The sequence below is a fragment of the Onychostoma macrolepis genome, chromosome 25 (assembly GCF_012432095.1).
Source record: "Onychostoma macrolepis isolate SWU-2019 chromosome 25, ASM1243209v1, whole genome shotgun sequence".
NCBI classification, from domain to species: Eukaryota; Metazoa; Chordata; class Actinopteri; order Cypriniformes; family Cyprinidae; genus Onychostoma; species Onychostoma macrolepis.
The window spans coordinates 17,613,078-17,631,530 of record NC_081179.1 but is presented as its reverse complement, the minus strand read 5'-3'; the positions used below and the strand labels follow the sequence as shown (position 1 = coordinate 17,631,530).

The 18,453-nt window shown below is 38.2% G+C and overlaps 1 protein-coding gene across 13 annotated transcripts in view; it reads left to right on the top strand.

Annotated features, from left to right (window-relative positions):
- Positions 1-18,404, top strand: part of tjp1b (tight junction protein 1b) — a 104,043-nt gene extending 85,639 nt beyond the window's left edge. For 7 of the 13 annotated variants that reach the window (XM_058767535.1, XM_058767538.1, XM_058767536.1 and 4 more), the window contains 16 exons: positions 86-305; positions 400-584; positions 772-867; positions 947-1,029; positions 1,149-1,359; positions 1,605-1,705; positions 2,840-3,193; positions 4,584-4,820; positions 8,398-9,318; positions 9,835-9,926; positions 10,404-10,625; positions 10,714-10,853; positions 12,339-12,762; positions 12,841-13,058; positions 14,190-14,333; positions 17,325-18,404. In XM_058767535.1, the coding sequence (XP_058623518.1) occupies positions 86-305; positions 400-584; positions 772-867; positions 947-1,029; positions 1,149-1,359; positions 1,605-1,705; positions 2,840-3,193; positions 4,584-4,820; positions 8,398-9,318; positions 9,835-9,926; positions 10,404-10,625; positions 10,714-10,853; positions 12,339-12,762; positions 12,841-13,058; positions 14,190-14,333; positions 17,325-17,419 (3,743 nt within the window). In that variant the 3' untranslated portion in view covers positions 17,420-18,404. The remainder of the gene's footprint in view (positions 1-85; positions 306-399; positions 585-771; positions 868-946; positions 1,030-1,148; positions 1,360-1,604; positions 1,706-2,839; positions 3,194-4,583; positions 4,821-8,397; positions 9,319-9,834; positions 9,927-10,403; positions 10,626-10,713; positions 10,854-12,338; positions 12,763-12,840; positions 13,059-14,189; positions 14,334-17,324) is intronic. The other 6 variants (XM_058767546.1, XM_058767540.1, XM_058767543.1 and 3 more) reach the window with 4 other exon arrangements.
- The last annotated feature ends 49 nt before the right edge of the window (positions 18,405-18,453 follow it).

The following is an 18,453-nucleotide window of genomic DNA, read 5'->3' as shown; positions in this document are numbered from 1 at the left end:
TAAGACCAGCAAAACACATTAAACCGTTTCAAGCTTTTTATCAGAACCACACAATAATAATGCCGTAAATCTCTTTGCTTCCCAGTGTACCGGCGCATTGTAGAGTCCGATGTAGGTGACTCGTTCTACATCAGGACCCATTTTGAGTACGAGAAGGAGTCGCCCTACGGCCTGAGCTTCAATAAGGGGGAGGTCTTCAGAGTGGTCGACACCCTTTACAACGGCAAACTGGGCTCTTGGCTCGCCATCCGCATCGGCAAGAACCACCAGGAGGTGGAACGGGGCATCATCCCCAACAAGAATAGGTATAGAAGCCATTTGTACTAGTTTGCATTGAGTCGTGTGTTTAATATGTAGAGTTGTTGAAGTTTGAGTTGTTGTTTTTTATGTTCTCTGCAGGGCTGAGCAGTTATCGAGTGTCCAATACACTCTCCCAAAGACTCCAGGAGGGGATCGGGCTGATTTCTGGAGGTTCAGAGGCCTCCGTAGCTCCAAACGCAACCTGAGGAAGAGCAGAGAGGACCTTTCTGCTCAACCCGTCCAAACAAAGTTCCCCGCTTATGAAAGAGTGGTGCTTCGAGAAGGTAGGCTGTTTATAGACCTGATTTTAGTTGCTATGGTTATTTCAGGTTTGAGCATCTAATTTTGAAGCTTAGCTAATCATTTTCAGATTGTCTGTGGATGTTTGCAGGAAATAATCTGATAGACTTGCATTGAAGGACAATGTTTTGTGGATATTTAGTTAACCTGTTGTTTCTCCTGCTTAAAAAGCTGGTTTCTTGAGGCCGGTGGTCATTTTTGGGCCTATTGCGGATGTTGCAAGAGAGAAACTGTCCAGAGAGGAGGCCGACCTCTTTGAACTTGCAAGTAAGTACTGCGTAATGAGATTTTTCAAAGTTTTTCTTATATTAAGAAGGTATAAAGCATCTTTTTCTCCTTTCCTCAGAGAGCGAACCCAGAGACGCAGGCACAGACCAGCGCAGCTCTGGAATCATCCGTCTCCATACCATTAAACAGATCATTGACCGAGTGAGTATGGATTCGGATAATTTAGTTAACTGCCATTCCATCTGCTCAGCTCGTGAGCGTAGTCTCACAGACCCTGCAAAGGCCCGGCTGGTGTTTCATGATTCTGTTTGTGCTGCTAGGACAAGCATGCCGTGCTGGACATCACCCCCAACGCGGTAGATCGTCTGAATTACGCTCAGTGGTACCCCATCGTGGTGTTCCTGAATCCCGACAGCAAGCAGGGTGTCAAGAACATGAGGACCAGGCTCTGTTCCGAGTCCAGGAAGAGCGCCCGGAAGCTGTATGAGCGTGCTCTCAAACTGAGAAAGAACAACCATCACCTTTTCACCAGTGAGTGGACCCAAACATCAAAATAATATTATAAGTCTCATGTTGTTACAGAACTGTGTTAGACTTTCTTTAGTCCATGGAACACAAAAGGAGCAATTTTGAAGCTTGTCCTGGACAATCTAGTCCATATAATGAATGAGAACTTTTGCGAGCTACAGAAGTACCATTAAAAGTTGTTTTAAATGCAACTACCAGTTGTGGTGTATTTGTAGTTAAGTAAGTAAATTGCCTCTTCTTCCTTTTAGCCACCATCAACTTGAACAACATGAATGACGGGTGGTATGGCGCTTTGAAAGAGACCATCCAGCAGCAGCAGAACCAGTTGGTCTGGGTCTCAGAGGGCAAGGTAAGCTTCTCTAGTTTTGTGCCTCAATATCCAAATGTTTCTTATTTATGTAGAGCCCCACCCCCTCATTCATGTGTCAACACAGCACTGCTCTCTGGAATACTTGATTCTGATTGGTCAGTCGTGGTCATTCTGTGGTTAAATATTTTGCTACAGTTACACTGTATTTGAATAAATAATAATTATATACCTGTAATTAGTGGTTGAGCTATATATTGCCAAGGCTGATATATCGACCGATACTTAGTTTTTTTTTGTTTTTTTTTTATGGGCATCGGCCTTTAATTTTTTCTTTTTGGTGTTGGAAGCAGGACTTTTCTTTTAACAACACTAACAATGCCAATGCCTTAATAAAAAATAATTACATTAATTAGTGGTTGACCTATATATTGCTAAGGCCACTTGCATTGTTTATATATCACCATTAGGCTCTATAGTTTTTATTATGACAGCACTAAAAAAATTAATAATTGGATATCTGTAATTATAATTGGTGGTCGACTATTATATCAGCAAGGCCAAATATGTTGACTGACATTTTTCTTTTTTTTAATTATCAGTATTTGCCTTTGGCTGAATGAATAATGACTATATAAATGCATTTGTAATATGTGGTTGACCTATATCAACAAGGCTGTTTGAAATTTTATAATTATTGGCATTTGATGATCAGTATTTATGTTCGGCAGAGTTGTCAGGTGAATTTGGCTTTCTATTATTAGTAAGCTGTATAACTGAATAAATAATAATTATATAACCATAGTTAAAACTGAATAAATCTGAATATAACTCTCAGCCGATATATATATCTGATACAATAAAAAAAGTCAGCTGATAACCGACATCGAACAAATATATTATGTATCCCTAAAACAGTTTCTGCTTAAAACAATATTTCTTGTGTTAATTCATTTATTTGGTTGGTACCCATGTAAAACATTCCATTTGTTTACTATATTGAAAAAACTAACTTTTAAGAGCAAAAAAGCAGAGCTATTTCTGCTTTTACACAGTTACAGTCCAGGCGTTTGATATGCATTAGTTTCCACTCTCACCCATCCATCATTTCATATCCACTGCTGTGGGTCATCAAACTCATCCTAACCATCCCTCCCTCCCCCTCTCCACATGCAGGCAGATGGCGCTCCTGACGATGACCTTGACATCCACGACGACCGCCTCTCTTACCTCTCGGCACCGGGCAGTGAGTACAGCATGTACAGCACCGACAGCCGCCACACTTCTGACTACGAGGACACCGATACGGAGGGTGGGGCCTACACCGACCAGGAGCTGGATGAGACCATGAACGATGAGGTGGGCCTGCCCAGCGAGCCTGCCATCACACGCTCTTCCGAACCTGTCCGAGAGGACCCGCCGGTCATCCAGGATGCAGCTGGGTACCCAAGCTACCAGCATGCTGTGCCGCAACCGGAGCCGGTTAACCGCATCGACCCGGCCGGGTTTAAGATGGCAGCGCCTCAGCAGGTACAGAATATGAGTACCATTATGTGTGTGTGTTGATTACTTTTACTGTTCATTTCATTGGAACTTCTGTACAGTTTTATGTTGGTCATTTTTGCTATGCAGTGCTTTTTGAACTCTAACTTTAAAAAAATGAATATGCTTGTGTTGTAATTTAATGAAGTATTTCTATAAAAGATGCTCGGGCACTTAATTAAAAAAATACTAATTACAACCTATTCACATACTGGCAAGAAAATTAATAATATGGAACCTGGCAAGATGGAAATAAGAATCTAAAGTTAGCCATTGTTTAGTGAGGAGAGTTAGCTTACACACGGGTGTCAGCTTGGTAGGTTTTTATTTATTTTATTGTTTTCTATCTATCTATCTATCTATCTATCTATCTATCTATCATTATTTGTTTTATATAAGGGTGCTAGGTAGCTTGGTTAGATTATTAGCTTAGATTATTTTATTTATTTTTTTTACAATTTTCTTTTTAAATATTATACTAATTTACATTTTATCACACAAGATGTAATGATTCAAGTCAGACAGACCAATTAATATGACAAAAAAATCACTAAATTATATAAAATGATTGATGTTTGTGCAGATGTCACTTCCTGAAGGATAATGACATTAAGGAATTGGCTTTTGTTAGATAAAGGGATAAAGTTAGTCTTTAGGGCTTTGTTAGTTGTTAAGATATACAGAAGACTGACAGGATGAAAGGTAAACTTGAGGACACAGGGAAAAATTTTTAAACTCCTAACCAATTAAACCAGTATTAAAAAAAAAAAAAACGTGTGTGTGTGTATATATACAGTTTAATATTTCTTAAAATAAACCCATGTAGTTTTGAAATTGAATGCATTTACATGTATAATAAATTCTGATAACTGTCAGTTCAATTTATAAACCAGACAACAAAACATAAAAACTTTGTTTTTCTTAACATTAGATTTTAAATTTGCCAGTTTTTCTGGTGATTCTTACTAATATGGTTTCAATCTGTTCGAGTTTAATATATTATCTGATAAAATAACAAATATATCAGAATGTGAAAATGTACTGCATAGTAGAATTTACCATATAAATCAACAAAAACCATTTTCCTTCCTTTGGTGCATTATCTGAAATGTAAACCTTTATTTCCTGCTCTAATAACATTTTAAACTGCATATGCAGCAGGACTGGACCACTACCTAGTTTCTGCTTCCTGTAAAGCTAGACACTATTTTATTCAAATGCACACTTAAGTTTGTATGACCAGGTGATATTCTTTACCAGACAAACTCTTATTCAGCTTTCAGTAGCTACCAGTTAACCTGATTAAGGATGCTTTGGTGGTCGTAGCTGCTAGTTGAAGCTGGTGCTGTCTGTAACCTCTTTGCCCCGTACTCCACAGCAAACAGAGGCCGCTCTGGCCTCGCCGCCCCCTCCCTCTGCAGCGGCAGCAGCGCCCCCTGCTGTCCAACCCACCTCGCCACTAGCGGGTACGAACCCAGAGGAGCCGTCTGGCACCCCTCAGGCCGACTCCCTTAACAGCCCCGTCCCCGTTCCCGACCCCCAGCCCGAACCTGAGCTCGCTCAGCCCCCAACACACGACCCCCACCAGTTGCTTCCTCCTGGCCCAGATCCAAAGGTACCAGCACCACCGGAAGCTGGACCCGCTTCCGGCCCGTTTCGGCCTGGTTCAGCCCAGCTCTCTCTTTCTCAACCTTGCCTGTGTCTATCACTCTTTTCTTTGACTCCTCCCACTCCACTGTCTGCATGAATGCTCCGCCCACCCCACGCGTGTGCTGCGTGTGTTCCTCTGACACTACGGCAGAGACTGTGTAACTGGTACACATGCATCACAGGAGGACGAGGGCCCGTTGCATAAGTAGAAGTGCAGTCTCCTCACATGTTGCCTCGTACTTCCTCTTGCATGGCTCCTAATTTATGACCTTTCTTTCAGCTTGTTCTGTCTGTAGTAGGGCTTGGCGATATATTGCATAGTCATGAATGTGACAGCTATTTGAAACGGTGCAACTTTGCGAATGTGTGACTATTTTAATGCACTTTTTATTTGGTCGATATATAATTACAGATTTTTTTCCTTGCAATTCTGAGTTTATATCTCACAATTCGCACTTTTTTTCCCCCTGTAATTCTGCTTTTATATCTTGCAGTTGTGAGTTTGTATTTCTTTCGCAATATATAAAATATAAACTCAGAATTGGGAGAAAAAAAGTCCAAATTGAGGGGATCTTGAATCTCTTAGAATTGCGAGAAAATTTTTTAACTCTGAATTTCAAGATATAGGCCTAAATGCAGAATTGTGGGGGGAAGTGTGAGATATAGGCCCTGTTTACACTAGTGTGTTTTCGTTTTAAAACGGAATTTTAAAATGAAAACGATCCTCGTCTACACCGGCGTTTTCACTGCGTTTCAGAAACGATCTCAGTCTACACTACACAACTGAAAACACATGTCACGTGACCACTCATGCAGGTACAATCATAGATATGTATAGGTAGATCCCTATTATTTATATGGCGCACGCATCTGCGTGCTTGGAGCGGTTGAATGGGGAATCTACCTGTGCATATCTATGGGTACAACAACGAGCATGATGTTATTGTTTACATGATCGTCAAGGATACGCAGAGCGAACGCCATTGTTTTCAAAAGTCTCCGTTTTGCTCCGTTTACACTGAAACGCAACCCCGGTGTTTTTAAACTAAAACAAGGTCTGCAGCGTTTTCAAAAGTCTTCGTTTTCGAGGGTCGAAAATGCCGGAGTTGTGTAAACGACAGACTTAACCGTAGCAAAAGTTATGCGTTTCAAAATTAAATGAAAACGCACAAGTGTAAACAGCCATAAATTCAGAATTGCGAGAACTTGGAATTGCGAGGGGAAAAAAGTACAAATTGGGAGTTAAAAAACTTGCAGTGACTTTTAAAAAAATTTATTCCGTGGTGCCAAACAAAAAAATTTATTCTAAGAAAAAAGTCATCTTTAGAATCTATAAAAACAACATTCGAACTGTAGATATAAATCAAAATTTCAAAAAAAGAAAATAAATTTTAATAAAATCTGAATTGCGGAATTAAAATGTTGCAGTTATTTTTATGAATAGGCTTCCATAGAAAAGTCTGAATTTTGTCCACCAAAAAATTTTGTAAACTTTCCATCATTGACCCATGAGAGCAATTTAATAGCATTAACAACATTAAAGATTTAAGATAATTAGGTTTTTATTGTGTAATTAAGTTTTAAGAATTCGAGTCATACAAATCTGAATCATTTCCATTAATCAGTACAAACAGTCAGTTCATAACTGATTCAGTGATTCATTTATATCATCACTTATAATTTTCACATATTTTAATACATATTTTTTAAATATATTAAAATGCTTTCGTAAAATTATGCATATATCATGAATTTTTTTTTGTATATCGCTATTGTTTGCATCAACGTAACAATTTTCATATTATTATTTTTTTAATATATTATTTTATTAGTGCAAATCACTTGAAATAATTTTCACTGCATTTTAGTTCTTGAATGAATCATTTTGAACATACTATGCTGTTTGATGTAAACAATGGATCCTCAGAGCAAATGCATATATATTGTGAACTGTGTCATAAGACTGAAAAAATAAATACATTTCAAGCTGTATCGCCTGGCCCTAATCTGTAGTGATAGCCGTGACGGTAGCGTTTGGCTTTGACCTGAATCACACCTGTACGGACGGCCGCTAGATGCACTGTAGACGTGCCACTTAATTGCAAACGGAACTTTCCCTGATTTGCAAGAATGGATTTCTGTAGTTGCATGTTCATTTAACCTGCAGACAGTACTTACAGCAATGTAAAAGGAAAACAACTGGACTAATCCTGCATAATGTCTTCATAACCGATGTTTCTTTTCATAGATGAAGACGTTATGTAAGAGCTTCTGTGATTATGTTAAGTTGTCTTATAGGAGGCGTTGGACCTTTTACAGCTCTACTGTCTTCAGGCTATACTTTGAAGCTTGAGAAGGAGCCTTTCAAACAATGAATAAGACATCCTTAAAGCTCCACTTGGACCCATTATAAATGTATTAGATTTTACTAAAGATGAGGAATCAAAGAAGTGTAACCAAGTGGAGGTGTTGCACATGTTGAAGGGCTTCTTATCAAACTGTAGAAATGTAGAGCTGAGTAGAAAGTTGCTAAGATGCTTGTTTTATTGCATAAGGAATTAATCAGTTATTAATGGGGTTTTTTCTGCTCAGGATTGAGCTTAATTTCAGTGCTTGCAAGGCACCGCCATATTTATCAAACATTCATATAATGCCATAATTAATAACCGAGCACCAATAATAATGCATCAAATTAGCATATTAGAATACTTTCTGAAGGATCATGTGACACTGAAGACTGGAGTAATGCTGAAAATTTGTTTTGCATCACAGGAATTAATTACATTTTGAAATGTATTCAAATAGAAACGTTTTTGTTTTTTTTAATATCACTATTTTACTGTATTTGTGCTCAAATAAATCTAGCCATGGTTATCATAAGACGTCTTTAAACAAAATAAAACAAAAATCTATGTGTGTGTACATACATGCATACATAGGACTAATATATATATATATATAGAGAGAGAGAGAGAGAATTATATAGAATTATATAGAAAATTTCCCATTGACTTACGAAATAAAACCACATTATTTTAAAACTATAATTTTTATTTATTGTTGATCAATTTTATTCAATATATATTTGTTTAAAATGTAAAAACTAAGCTCATTTTAATATTTCTGTTCTTCTAATATTGTTTTTTGTTCTAACCATATGCATTACATGGTTTTATATAACTATTTCTGTTCAAATTGACTGTATTGTCAGCTTTTTTGTTTTCATTGGTTTGCGTTGATGAAACATTGTTTATTTCTTGTGGACAGCAATCAAAGCCAAAAACCTGAACTTACCTAAAATCATACATACCTTATTTTTACTGCCTTGCAAGCACTTGTACTTCCTGAAGGAAATGCTAATCTAGTACTTAAATATTTAATTACAGCTAATTTTAAATATTTAGCCTTTTTTTGTTTTTGTTTTTTTACCCTTAAAAAGTTCATTAGTCCTAGCGACTGAGGTTGTTTTGCAAAATTTTCGTATCCCATTTGAGCCTTTTCAGTCAAACCGGCTCTCACAGCTGACGTTTTGTCCCTCACAGATGTATAAAAAGGATCTCTACAGCGTGGATGAGCCTGTGCGAGTGAACCACGGCGTGAAGCCTCCCCCTCCCCAGCAGCAGCCTTTAGGCCCCCCCACCTCGCTCTCCTACAGCCACCAGCCTGTCTACCAGGACCAACAGCCATACCGCCAGTACGAGCACCCGCCTTATGGCTACGACGGTGGCGGCTACGCACAACCAAAGCCTCACAACTACGACCCGCACCTGCACTACGACAACCGTGTGCCTCACTACAACGAGCAGTGGCCCCCTTACGACCAGCAGCAGACTTCACCCCAACCACCGCCCGCGTCCGGCTACCCTCAGGCCCACCAGCCGCCGCCTCCTCCGCTGGGGTACGAAACCCGCTCTCCGTACGAGGATGGCCCAACCAGGGATTTCAGCCCCCCTCAGTCCCAATACGATGGTGTGTCCCCAATGGGTTACGATAACCGGCCGCGGCACGCTAAACCCGCTCCTGCGCGCTACGAAGAGCCGCCTCCTCCTCCCCCTCCGGTCTCCTATGACGCCCGCTCGCCCTTCGAGTCCGATCCGCATGGATTCCCAGGCAATGCGCATCGCTCCCCTGATCCGCCCAAGCAGTATTACGGTGACGCTGCAATGAGACCCTCATACAACCCTGGAGCGCCGAACCGAGCATATAAAGCAGCGCCGCACGAGCCCATGATGAACTCTGAACCTCCCGCTCCGCCTCCCAAACCTGAGGCCGTCTTGTCTCCAGGAGAACCGCCTCACCCTGCAGCTCCCAAACCATTGCCGCCTCCCCCCAGGAATGATGACGATGATGAAGACCCTGCCATGAAGCCCCAGTCTGTGCTCAACCGGGTCAAAATGTTCGAGAACAAGCGCTCCGTGTCTGTTGACCGAGCCAAGGATACGCCGGAAGTAGCGGGAATTAGGGTACGTTCCTGTCCCTTTGATATTTGTGACCCCGGACCACAAAACCAGTCATAAGGGTCAGTTTTTTGAAATTGAGATTTATACATTATCTGAAATATGAATAAATAAGCCTTCCATTGATGTATGGTTTGTTAGGATCAGACAATATTTGGCTGAGAATCTGGAATCTGAGGGTGCAAAAAAATCCAAATATTGAGAAAATCACCTTTAAAGTCGTCCAAATGAAGCCCAAAAACTAAGTTTTGATATATTTACAGTAGGAAATTTACAAAATATCTTCATAAACATGATCTTTACTTGATATCCTAATGATTTTTGGTATAAAAGAAAAATATACCTGTGCTGCTTATGACTGCTTTTGTGCTCCAGGGTCACATTTAACCTAGAGCTTTCCATCGAGGGCTTTGTTGGTAATAATTTCAACATGACTTTATAATATTGTAGTGTCAACTTTTGCACAGACAAGAAGGTTTATGTAAATGTGTGTTGACAGAATGGATGTGCTTTCTTCTTCAGCCCACAGATCTCCCGAAACCTGTGAGCACACCTGGTCCTGTGCTTAAAGCCAACTCTCTCAGCAACCTGGAGCAGGAGAAACCCTCTTACAGGTACAACCACATACTTACAGTACCGTTCAAAAGCCTGGGGTCTGTCAGATTGTTTCAAATGTTTTGGATGTTTTTTAAAACAAGTGTCTTATGCTCACCAAAGCTGCATTTATTTGATCAAAAATACAGTAAAAATAGTAAAATTGTTAAATATTATTGCAATTTAAAACTACAGCATCATTACTCCAGTCTTCAGTGTCACATGATCCTTCAGAAATCATTCTAATATGCTGATTTGATGATTAAGAAACATTACTAATAAAATAAGATAAAAGTTAACTGAAATAAAATTTAAACCTCTTATTTCAGGTAGTTTCACACTATTTTTAAGCATATGTATGTGGTGTTAGTAGAGAATGCTAATGTAATCCTGTAGTGCCCTCTGGTGGTTGATCTTCCATTCTGGAAAATACCATTCAATTTTTGCTGAATACAGTTAAGATCTTTCCTTTTGATGATTTTCTTTTCTGCTCCTAGAGCCCCAGAGCCCCAGAAACCTCAGCCGCGTGTAGGGGACGACGTGGTCCGCTCCAACCACTATGACCCAGATGAAGATGAAGAGTATTACAGGAAGCAGCTGTCGTATTTTGACCGCCGCAGCTTTGACAACAAGGCCATGAATCAGCCCAACACTGGAATCAATCGCTTCCACGAGCCGCCCAAACCTCCTCAGCCCCAGATCGCATATCCTTTCGCCAGGTACCGTCAAACACGCTAGACACAGAGTACTTACTGTTGTATGTTGATGGTGCTCTTGTATATATCGTACACACTCTTTCTGTTTCAGGACGGAGTCTGTGGAGAAGGTGAGTCCTGTGGACAAGAGGTACGAGCCGTTGCCGCCCGTCAACCCGTCACCTGCTCCATACAGCCAGCCCACGCCTGCTGCTCCACCCACATCCCTGCCCAAACTCAGCAACATCGAGGGTAAGAATGAGTCTTGAGTGTTCAGCTATGGTACTTTTTTTTTTTTTTTACACACTTACTAGTTAAATTTGTCTGCTAATAATGTCCAACAGTGTTTAAACAAACATCACAGGAGATGTCTGTCTTTTTCATTGCATCTCAAATGATGTATTTTGTTTGATATCTTTCTGTTTTGGAAATTGCATTTGAAACATTTTTGGAATGCAATGACTGACTCGATACCTGATTTCATAGCTAACGTTTTATTTATCCTAAATACACACAAATAATATTTTCACACTTATTGCATAATTTTACAAAATAGCAGAATGACTGAAAATTCTGCACTGTTTGCTAAAACCAGTACACAAGCTTAAAAAGCATTGACAATTAATTACTGGAAATGATTTTTTTGTTTTTTTTAATTACAGATAATTTTTTTACACTGTAAATAAATGAAATTAAACATTTTAAACATTTTTGGAATGAAATACCTGCCACCTTTGTATCCTAAATACACACAAATAATATTTCCACACTTCCTGCATAATTTTACAAAATTAAAAAAGCACTAATAATTATAGCATTTTTTTAAAAATTATAATTAATTTTACACCATAAATAATGCAATTAAATATTTTTTAGAAATAAAATGCCCAATTCCTTTGTCTATTTAATTAATAACAATTAATAACTAGTTAATTATAACTAGCATTTTATGCATCCTCCTAAATACACACAAATAACATTTTCACACATAATTGTGCATAATTTTACAAGATTACAGAATGACTAAAAATAATGCACTATAAAATTCTATAGTCTGTTTGGGAAATATGTTAGTCAATAAAAGTTAGTCAATTACTGAAAAACTTTTTTTTAATTATAGGTTAATTTTACAACCTGAATAATGAAACAAACAACATTTTAAACATTTGTAGAATAAAATGTCCAACTGAATACGCTGAATCAATATTTTCACACTTATTGCATCATTTTTAAAAAAAATTACAGAATGTCTGAAAATAATTTGCTATAAAGTACTTTTTTCTGTATGGTAATCAAGTACATAAACTTTGTCTATTAATTATTATAAGCCACTTTAAAAAAAAAAAAAAGTAAGATTAATTTCACACCATATTCAATAATTTATAACAAATAGTGAAGTAAACAATGAAAATAATCATTCCTATAAATAGTTATAATTCCTATGGGTTTTGGAGTGTTTGAATCTAGATCAAATTATAAAATATATATACTAAGAAAACATTTAAAAACTAGCAAATGAAAATGTGATCAAGTTTAAATGTGACTTTTCTATGATAAATATATTTATAAAAAAAAAAAGTTCCTAAGTTGAAGAAACAACCCTTTTGCATAGTGTATGGCCATATTATCAATGTTCTTATATTGCCAAAATTTCAGAAATCAGTGCTAATACCAATGAGATTGCATCATTTTTTTATACCACAACAAAAACTGGATGCATTCTCTCTGATCTCCCAGTGAACTCGCTGCCAGATCCTCACAGCTCTCCCAAAGCCAAACCGGACCTGTCGGCTCTCAGAGCTCCCGCCCGGGACGACCCCATCCAGACCAGCTACCTGCCCCCCAAGTCTTCTATCAACGGCACGGACGCCCCTCCCAAAACGCTAGGTGTCCCTACCAGCTACAACCGCTACGTCCCCAAGCCTTACACCAGCTCCGCCCGACCCTTCGAGCGCAAGTTTGAGAGCCCTAAATTCAACCACAACCTGCTTCCCAACGACACACAGTCCAAACCCAGTGTGAACAACAACCTGAAACCTCAAATCTCGCCCCAGCCCCTGGACACTGACAGCGGGGTCGACACTTTCACACGCACCATGGACAACAGGCCCAAGTATCAGCACAACAACATCAACGCCCTTCCCAAGGCCGTTCCCGTCAGGTAAGATGAAGAAAGAACTTCAGCCAGAGCTGGATTTATTCCTCCTGTTTACTAAACGACTCTCTGTCTGCTTTCTAGCCCTAGTGCACTGGATGACGATGAGGAAGACGAAGGTCACACGGTGGTCGCCACGGCGCGGGGCATCTTTAATTGTAACGGTGGGGTGTTGAGCTCCATAGAGACAGGAGTCAGTATCATCATCCCGCAAGGAGCGATTCCAGATAGCGTGGAGCAGGAGATCTACTTCAAAGTGTGCCGAGACAACAGCATTCTGCCCCCTCTGGACAAAGAGAAAGGTCTGAATCCCATCTACTTTTGTTAGTTTTATTTTCATTTTTATTTCAGCATATTTTTTGTTTGTTTGTTGTTAAATTTTAGTGTGCGTTGAAGTTAATTTACACTTCACATATTTAAGCAAAACACTTTGAACAAAACTACCTTAGTTAAAAGTTGAAAGACTAAATAAAAAACAAAGAAAAATATTGTTTGGTTTCGTTTAACGGCTGTTCACATCAAGTTCGGTGCACAGCAGAAAAAATGCACAAAAGCTGAATTTTTGTCATGCTCTAGTGTGAAAAAACGAGTTTAGATGCATGAATTGTTCAGCATACAAACTATTAAAAAAAAACAGACCTGTTAACACAAAATCCAGTGCCGCTAAACAAAGTATAAACAAGTATAAAATATTAGCAAACAAATGTTTTGCTACACTGAACCTGGTTTCTTAATTTTATGTTTTATAAAAATGTTTGGGGTCTGTTTTCTTTTTTCTTTTTTTTTTTAATTAGTACTTTTATTCACCAAGAATGCATTAAATTGATTAAAAGAGACAATAAAGCAATTTATAATGTTACCAAAAAAAAAAAGATATATATATATATATATATATATATATATATATATATATATATGTGTGTATATACACGATATATTTTATACGATTATATGTATATATATAAATGTATATAATAAATATGTAATATATAATAAATGCAGTTCTATTTGACTTTTATGAATTATGCTAAACTTTCTATTTATGAAAGAACCCTGAAAAAGTATCAGTTACCACAAAAATATTAACACACAAATTCCACAAAAACATCATTGTAATAATAATGTTTTTTGAACATCAAATGATTTCTGAAGGATCACGTGGCACAGAAGACTGGAGTAATAGTGCTGAAAATTCAGCTTTGCATCACAGGAATAAATCACATTTTAAAATAAATTCACACATAAAACAGTTATTTAAAATTCTAATAGTATTTCACAATGTTACTGTTTTTACTGTATTTGTAATCAAATAAATGCAGCCTTGGTGAGCTTAAGACACTTCTTTATAGTATTTTTTGACCCCAAACTTTTGAATGGTGGTATAGTTGTTGAATTAATGACAGAAGCTTATTGTGGCCTGTCTGCTCTTCCAGGTGAAACTCTGCTCAGTCCTCTGGTGATGTGCGGCCCTCACGGTCTGAAGTTCCTGAAGCCCGTGGAACTGCGTCTACCACATTGTGCGTCTATGACCCCTGATGGTTGGTCTTTTGCTCTAAAATCCTCCGACTCCTCGTCGGGTACGCTGTCCTTTCTCTCTGTCCTATGATGGGTCTATTGGGATCGGGATTGAAGCTGTTTGGAAACAGCTATTCATCTTGTGGTTTCCTTTCATTTTCTGGGTTCTCTGAATTAACATTTCACGCTCAGAGTTATCCTGATCACATGATGCTTTCACTGTGTGATCTGTGCGCTTGCTTTGCTTCATCGATTTATCACCAGTCTTAATCGCAAATGCACTTAATGTCTCTTTAGCTCTTATTCATTCACAACTAACCCATGTAATATTGTTAAATGTGACTGGAACTGACACAAATCATTGGGCTCAGTATGGCCACGTTTGAGGAAGACAACCAGGAGCGAGTCCATCTAAATTAGCATTTGCTTTGTGTATAAATACAGGAGTCACTCCTGGGGTGTATTCCCAAAAGCAAGTTATGTGACATACCCTGGTATGTTTGAGGATAAGTGAGCGTATAACCTCAGCTTTCGGTTACAAAATTGGAGGTTACTTTGAGGTTATGTAAGTAACCATAGTAACTTGCTCTCTGAAGATAACCTGATCCGGAGCAGGTTATGTTCCAGGGTTAGTTCACTTCAGCGCTATCAGAGCATGTATGATCTACTGACGAGCCTTCAGTGGGCGTGACAGATAGCGCACAATATTATATATTATTACAATACAGTTATGTATATAACCTACTATATATATGTATATGTATATGTGTATATATATATATATATATATATATATATTAGGTGTCCCGACTAAGGATTTTCATAGTCGAATCGGAATTTTCGAATCATGCTGATAGTCGAATCATATATTTGGGGGCGGAGCAAAATACATGACCAAGAGTCAAGTCAGACGTTCGACAGTCATAAATACACAGGGAAAATGTGTAACGGACGCCTCGCAGATACAAACGGGGTGAACAATGTTTTATGTTTTGATTAAAAGATAGTTAACATTAAACGTCAGCGAAACCCTTAAGAATTCACAATTTTTATTTTTTTTTACAATAGTGCTCTCATTATAATGTTATGTATATGAGTTATAACGTTCTGCATTTCTGTTTTGAGCTGCGCGTGCTGAAGATGAATGAAGCATATGATAGCCGGTTTTTAATCAATGGGATTTAACTCATTTATCTCACATAGAATACGCTTCGTTATTTATATAACATAACGTTAATATTACGATTTATAGGCTATCTGCACAAAATGCCCCGAATGCACATGAACGCGTCTGCGCGGCTCTGAATGAACTCCTTTTGTGGACACATTCTTCACACAATAACATGCAACTCAACTAAACACTATAAAACCACAGCGTTTTATTATAATAGAGTTCTCATTATAATGCTATGTATATGACAGTGCCAGTCATAGTTATTAATATTCTGCATTGTTGTTCTGCTCGCACCGCGCGCTGAAGAGATAATCACCGTATAGTACTACAATGAAGCGCTTTACTGTAGCGTAACAACCAAATGCATGTGAGTCGAATCAGGCTCCTTGAAAGTTCAGGGTTTATCTGACGGTTAGTTAACCATGCTTTCTGGAATACACCCCTGATCTTGTGATGGTTAACACGGTGGTAATGTGGCTGTACATAAGAAATATGGATGCCAACAAATGAACCCGGTTGGCATTTGCTGTTTTTAACAACTGGATTTGGTTGTGACATCCATTTATAACCAAACTCTGTGTGAACAGAACTGGACTAAGTGTTCAAAAGAGGAGTGACTTCAATTTAGCTGCAGTGTGAAAATGGAGAAAATGTCTAAATGGAGTAATTGGGTTACTCTGGGAAAATTTTGGAAATTACAACCACATTTAATTTCATTTGCAGGACTGAAAATGCTAAATTATTGTGTACGAGTACAGGAGTCACTCCTAATTTCGGCATGGTGGTAATGTGGTGTCTTGTGACTGTAAAACAAGAAAGGTGGATGCCAGCAAATTTTGGTTTTACATTTGTAACCTTTTTTTTTTCTTCTTCTTTCCTAAGAATGAATTTGGTTTTCACACCCATAACCAAATTCTGTGTGTGAACAGAACTGGATTAAGTGCTCCAAAGGGGAGTGACTGAATTTAGCTGCAGTGTGAATAGGGCCTGTCCAAACAGTCATTCGGTTCAGGGAATCAAAAACAGATTTATTTTATTTGCAAAACTGAATCCCTTAAATTAGGAGTCACTCCTGATCTCACGATGGTTGACGTGGTGATAATGTGGCATCTTGTGGGTGTAAATGACAAATTAACCTGATTGCTATTTTTTATGAAAGTCTTGCCGGGAGCAAATTCATTTGTTACTCCCGTTTAATCAAACAGAACAGTATTGAGCAGCCAAAAATGAGTGACGACTGAATTTAGCTGCAGTGTGAAATAGGGCTGCACGATTAATCCAAATAAAACCCTAATCACAAAGGCTGTGATTTTTAATTTTAAAAAAATATATGTGCTGCGTTTTTCAGAGTGAATCATGCCACAGTGTTCTTTTACCTGTGAGCAAGAGAAATTATTCATTTCTCACTGTTTAATATTTCTATTTTATTTTCTAATAATTATTATTACTACGTTAATGTTAAATATGCTTTACTGCAGTATTTACTCATTTATGTTTAAGTTAGTTTATAAAAATATAAGATCAGGTCAAATAATATTAACAGATTTGATTGTAATAACGTATATATGTAAAAGTTGAAATTATGATTTATAAATATTTTAGAAGTATTTTTTATTATTAGCTCATGTCAACTAATGCAGTGAATGTTAACAAATGGAACCTATATTGTTTTATATAATACAATTTTGGGCTAAATTGTGCAGCCTTACATACGAGCACAGCAAACCTGATGCTTTTTAATCATAATTTGTCCGAAATATCTCAGAAATTTTTTCACAAATCATGCAGCCCTGGTGTAAATGGAAAAATCTGGAGTTTTAGATTATGATGATGTTTAATAGCGTATTCCTCATGACTTTCCTCCTGTTTATGTCCACAGGTGACCCCAAATGCTGGCAAAACAAGTGTCTTCCAGGAGACCCCAATTACCTGGTGGGCGCCAACTGTGTGTCCGTGCTGATCGACCACTTCTGAAGAGAGCAACAGCTGGTCTGTTACTGAACGTGAGCGCATGGACCCTTCTCCAGTTCTTCTACTCAGGAGGAGGGATTTGCACCACTTTATGAAGTATTAATTCATCCTTCTTTTCTTTGATGGGCTGAAGCATCGTTCCCAAAAAACCTCTTCGAGAACAGCACTGATGGCACAGTGCTACGGAGCGCTCCTTTTCCTATTCCCTTTGGTTTCCTATCTTTTTTTTTTTTTTGTTTCGAGTTTGGTTTTGCCTTTTTCTTTACCTTTTGGTGCTTGAAGACTTGCAAAAAATTACTGAATAAATAAAGTACTGAAATCGAACTGCTAATGGAATGCATGACCTGTGCCACAGACAGTTGGAAAAAGTTATCCCATTTTTGTCATTTGTAGCGTCTTTTTCTCCAAATAATTAGAAGTCTTGAATGGAACCAGAAAAAAAAAAGACGGAAAAATGAAGTAGTTTTACGTAAAACAAGTGAATCCTACCAATGTGCTCCCAAACAGAAAAGTCCATGTATGTAGAGCTTTTTTGTTTGCTGGGTCATGTGTTTTTCGTGGAACGCTGTAACAGATTTTCGCGGATCTGGAAAGCATGTCGTTTGTAGAGAATGAAGAACAATTGAACTTTTTGAAGTGAAGAACTGCTCATTGAAGGAATGTGACTCTTGCACTCATCTGCTCATGGACTTCCCTCTCTGGCTAAAAACGAAAAAAACGAACAAAAAAAAAAAATGGGCTCTTTTTCCTCTTTCTCTCTCTCGTTTTGAAGCGATCTTTTCTAGCGATGTTTTACCGTAGATAAACATTGACTGTGGTTTTCCGAAACTCCTGCTGTCTAGAGATCTATGCATGTGCTATGACTCAGGTCCAAACGCCTGCTACTAAGTTGAGTACACAAACCTACCCATCATACACTGCAAGCAGTGATGCCTTATCTGCATTCTTTTGTTTGTTTTTTGTTACTTTGACCCGAAAGACTAGCAAACGTCGAATTTCTGTTACAGAGGGAAGGACACGAAACTCTCCCACCGTAA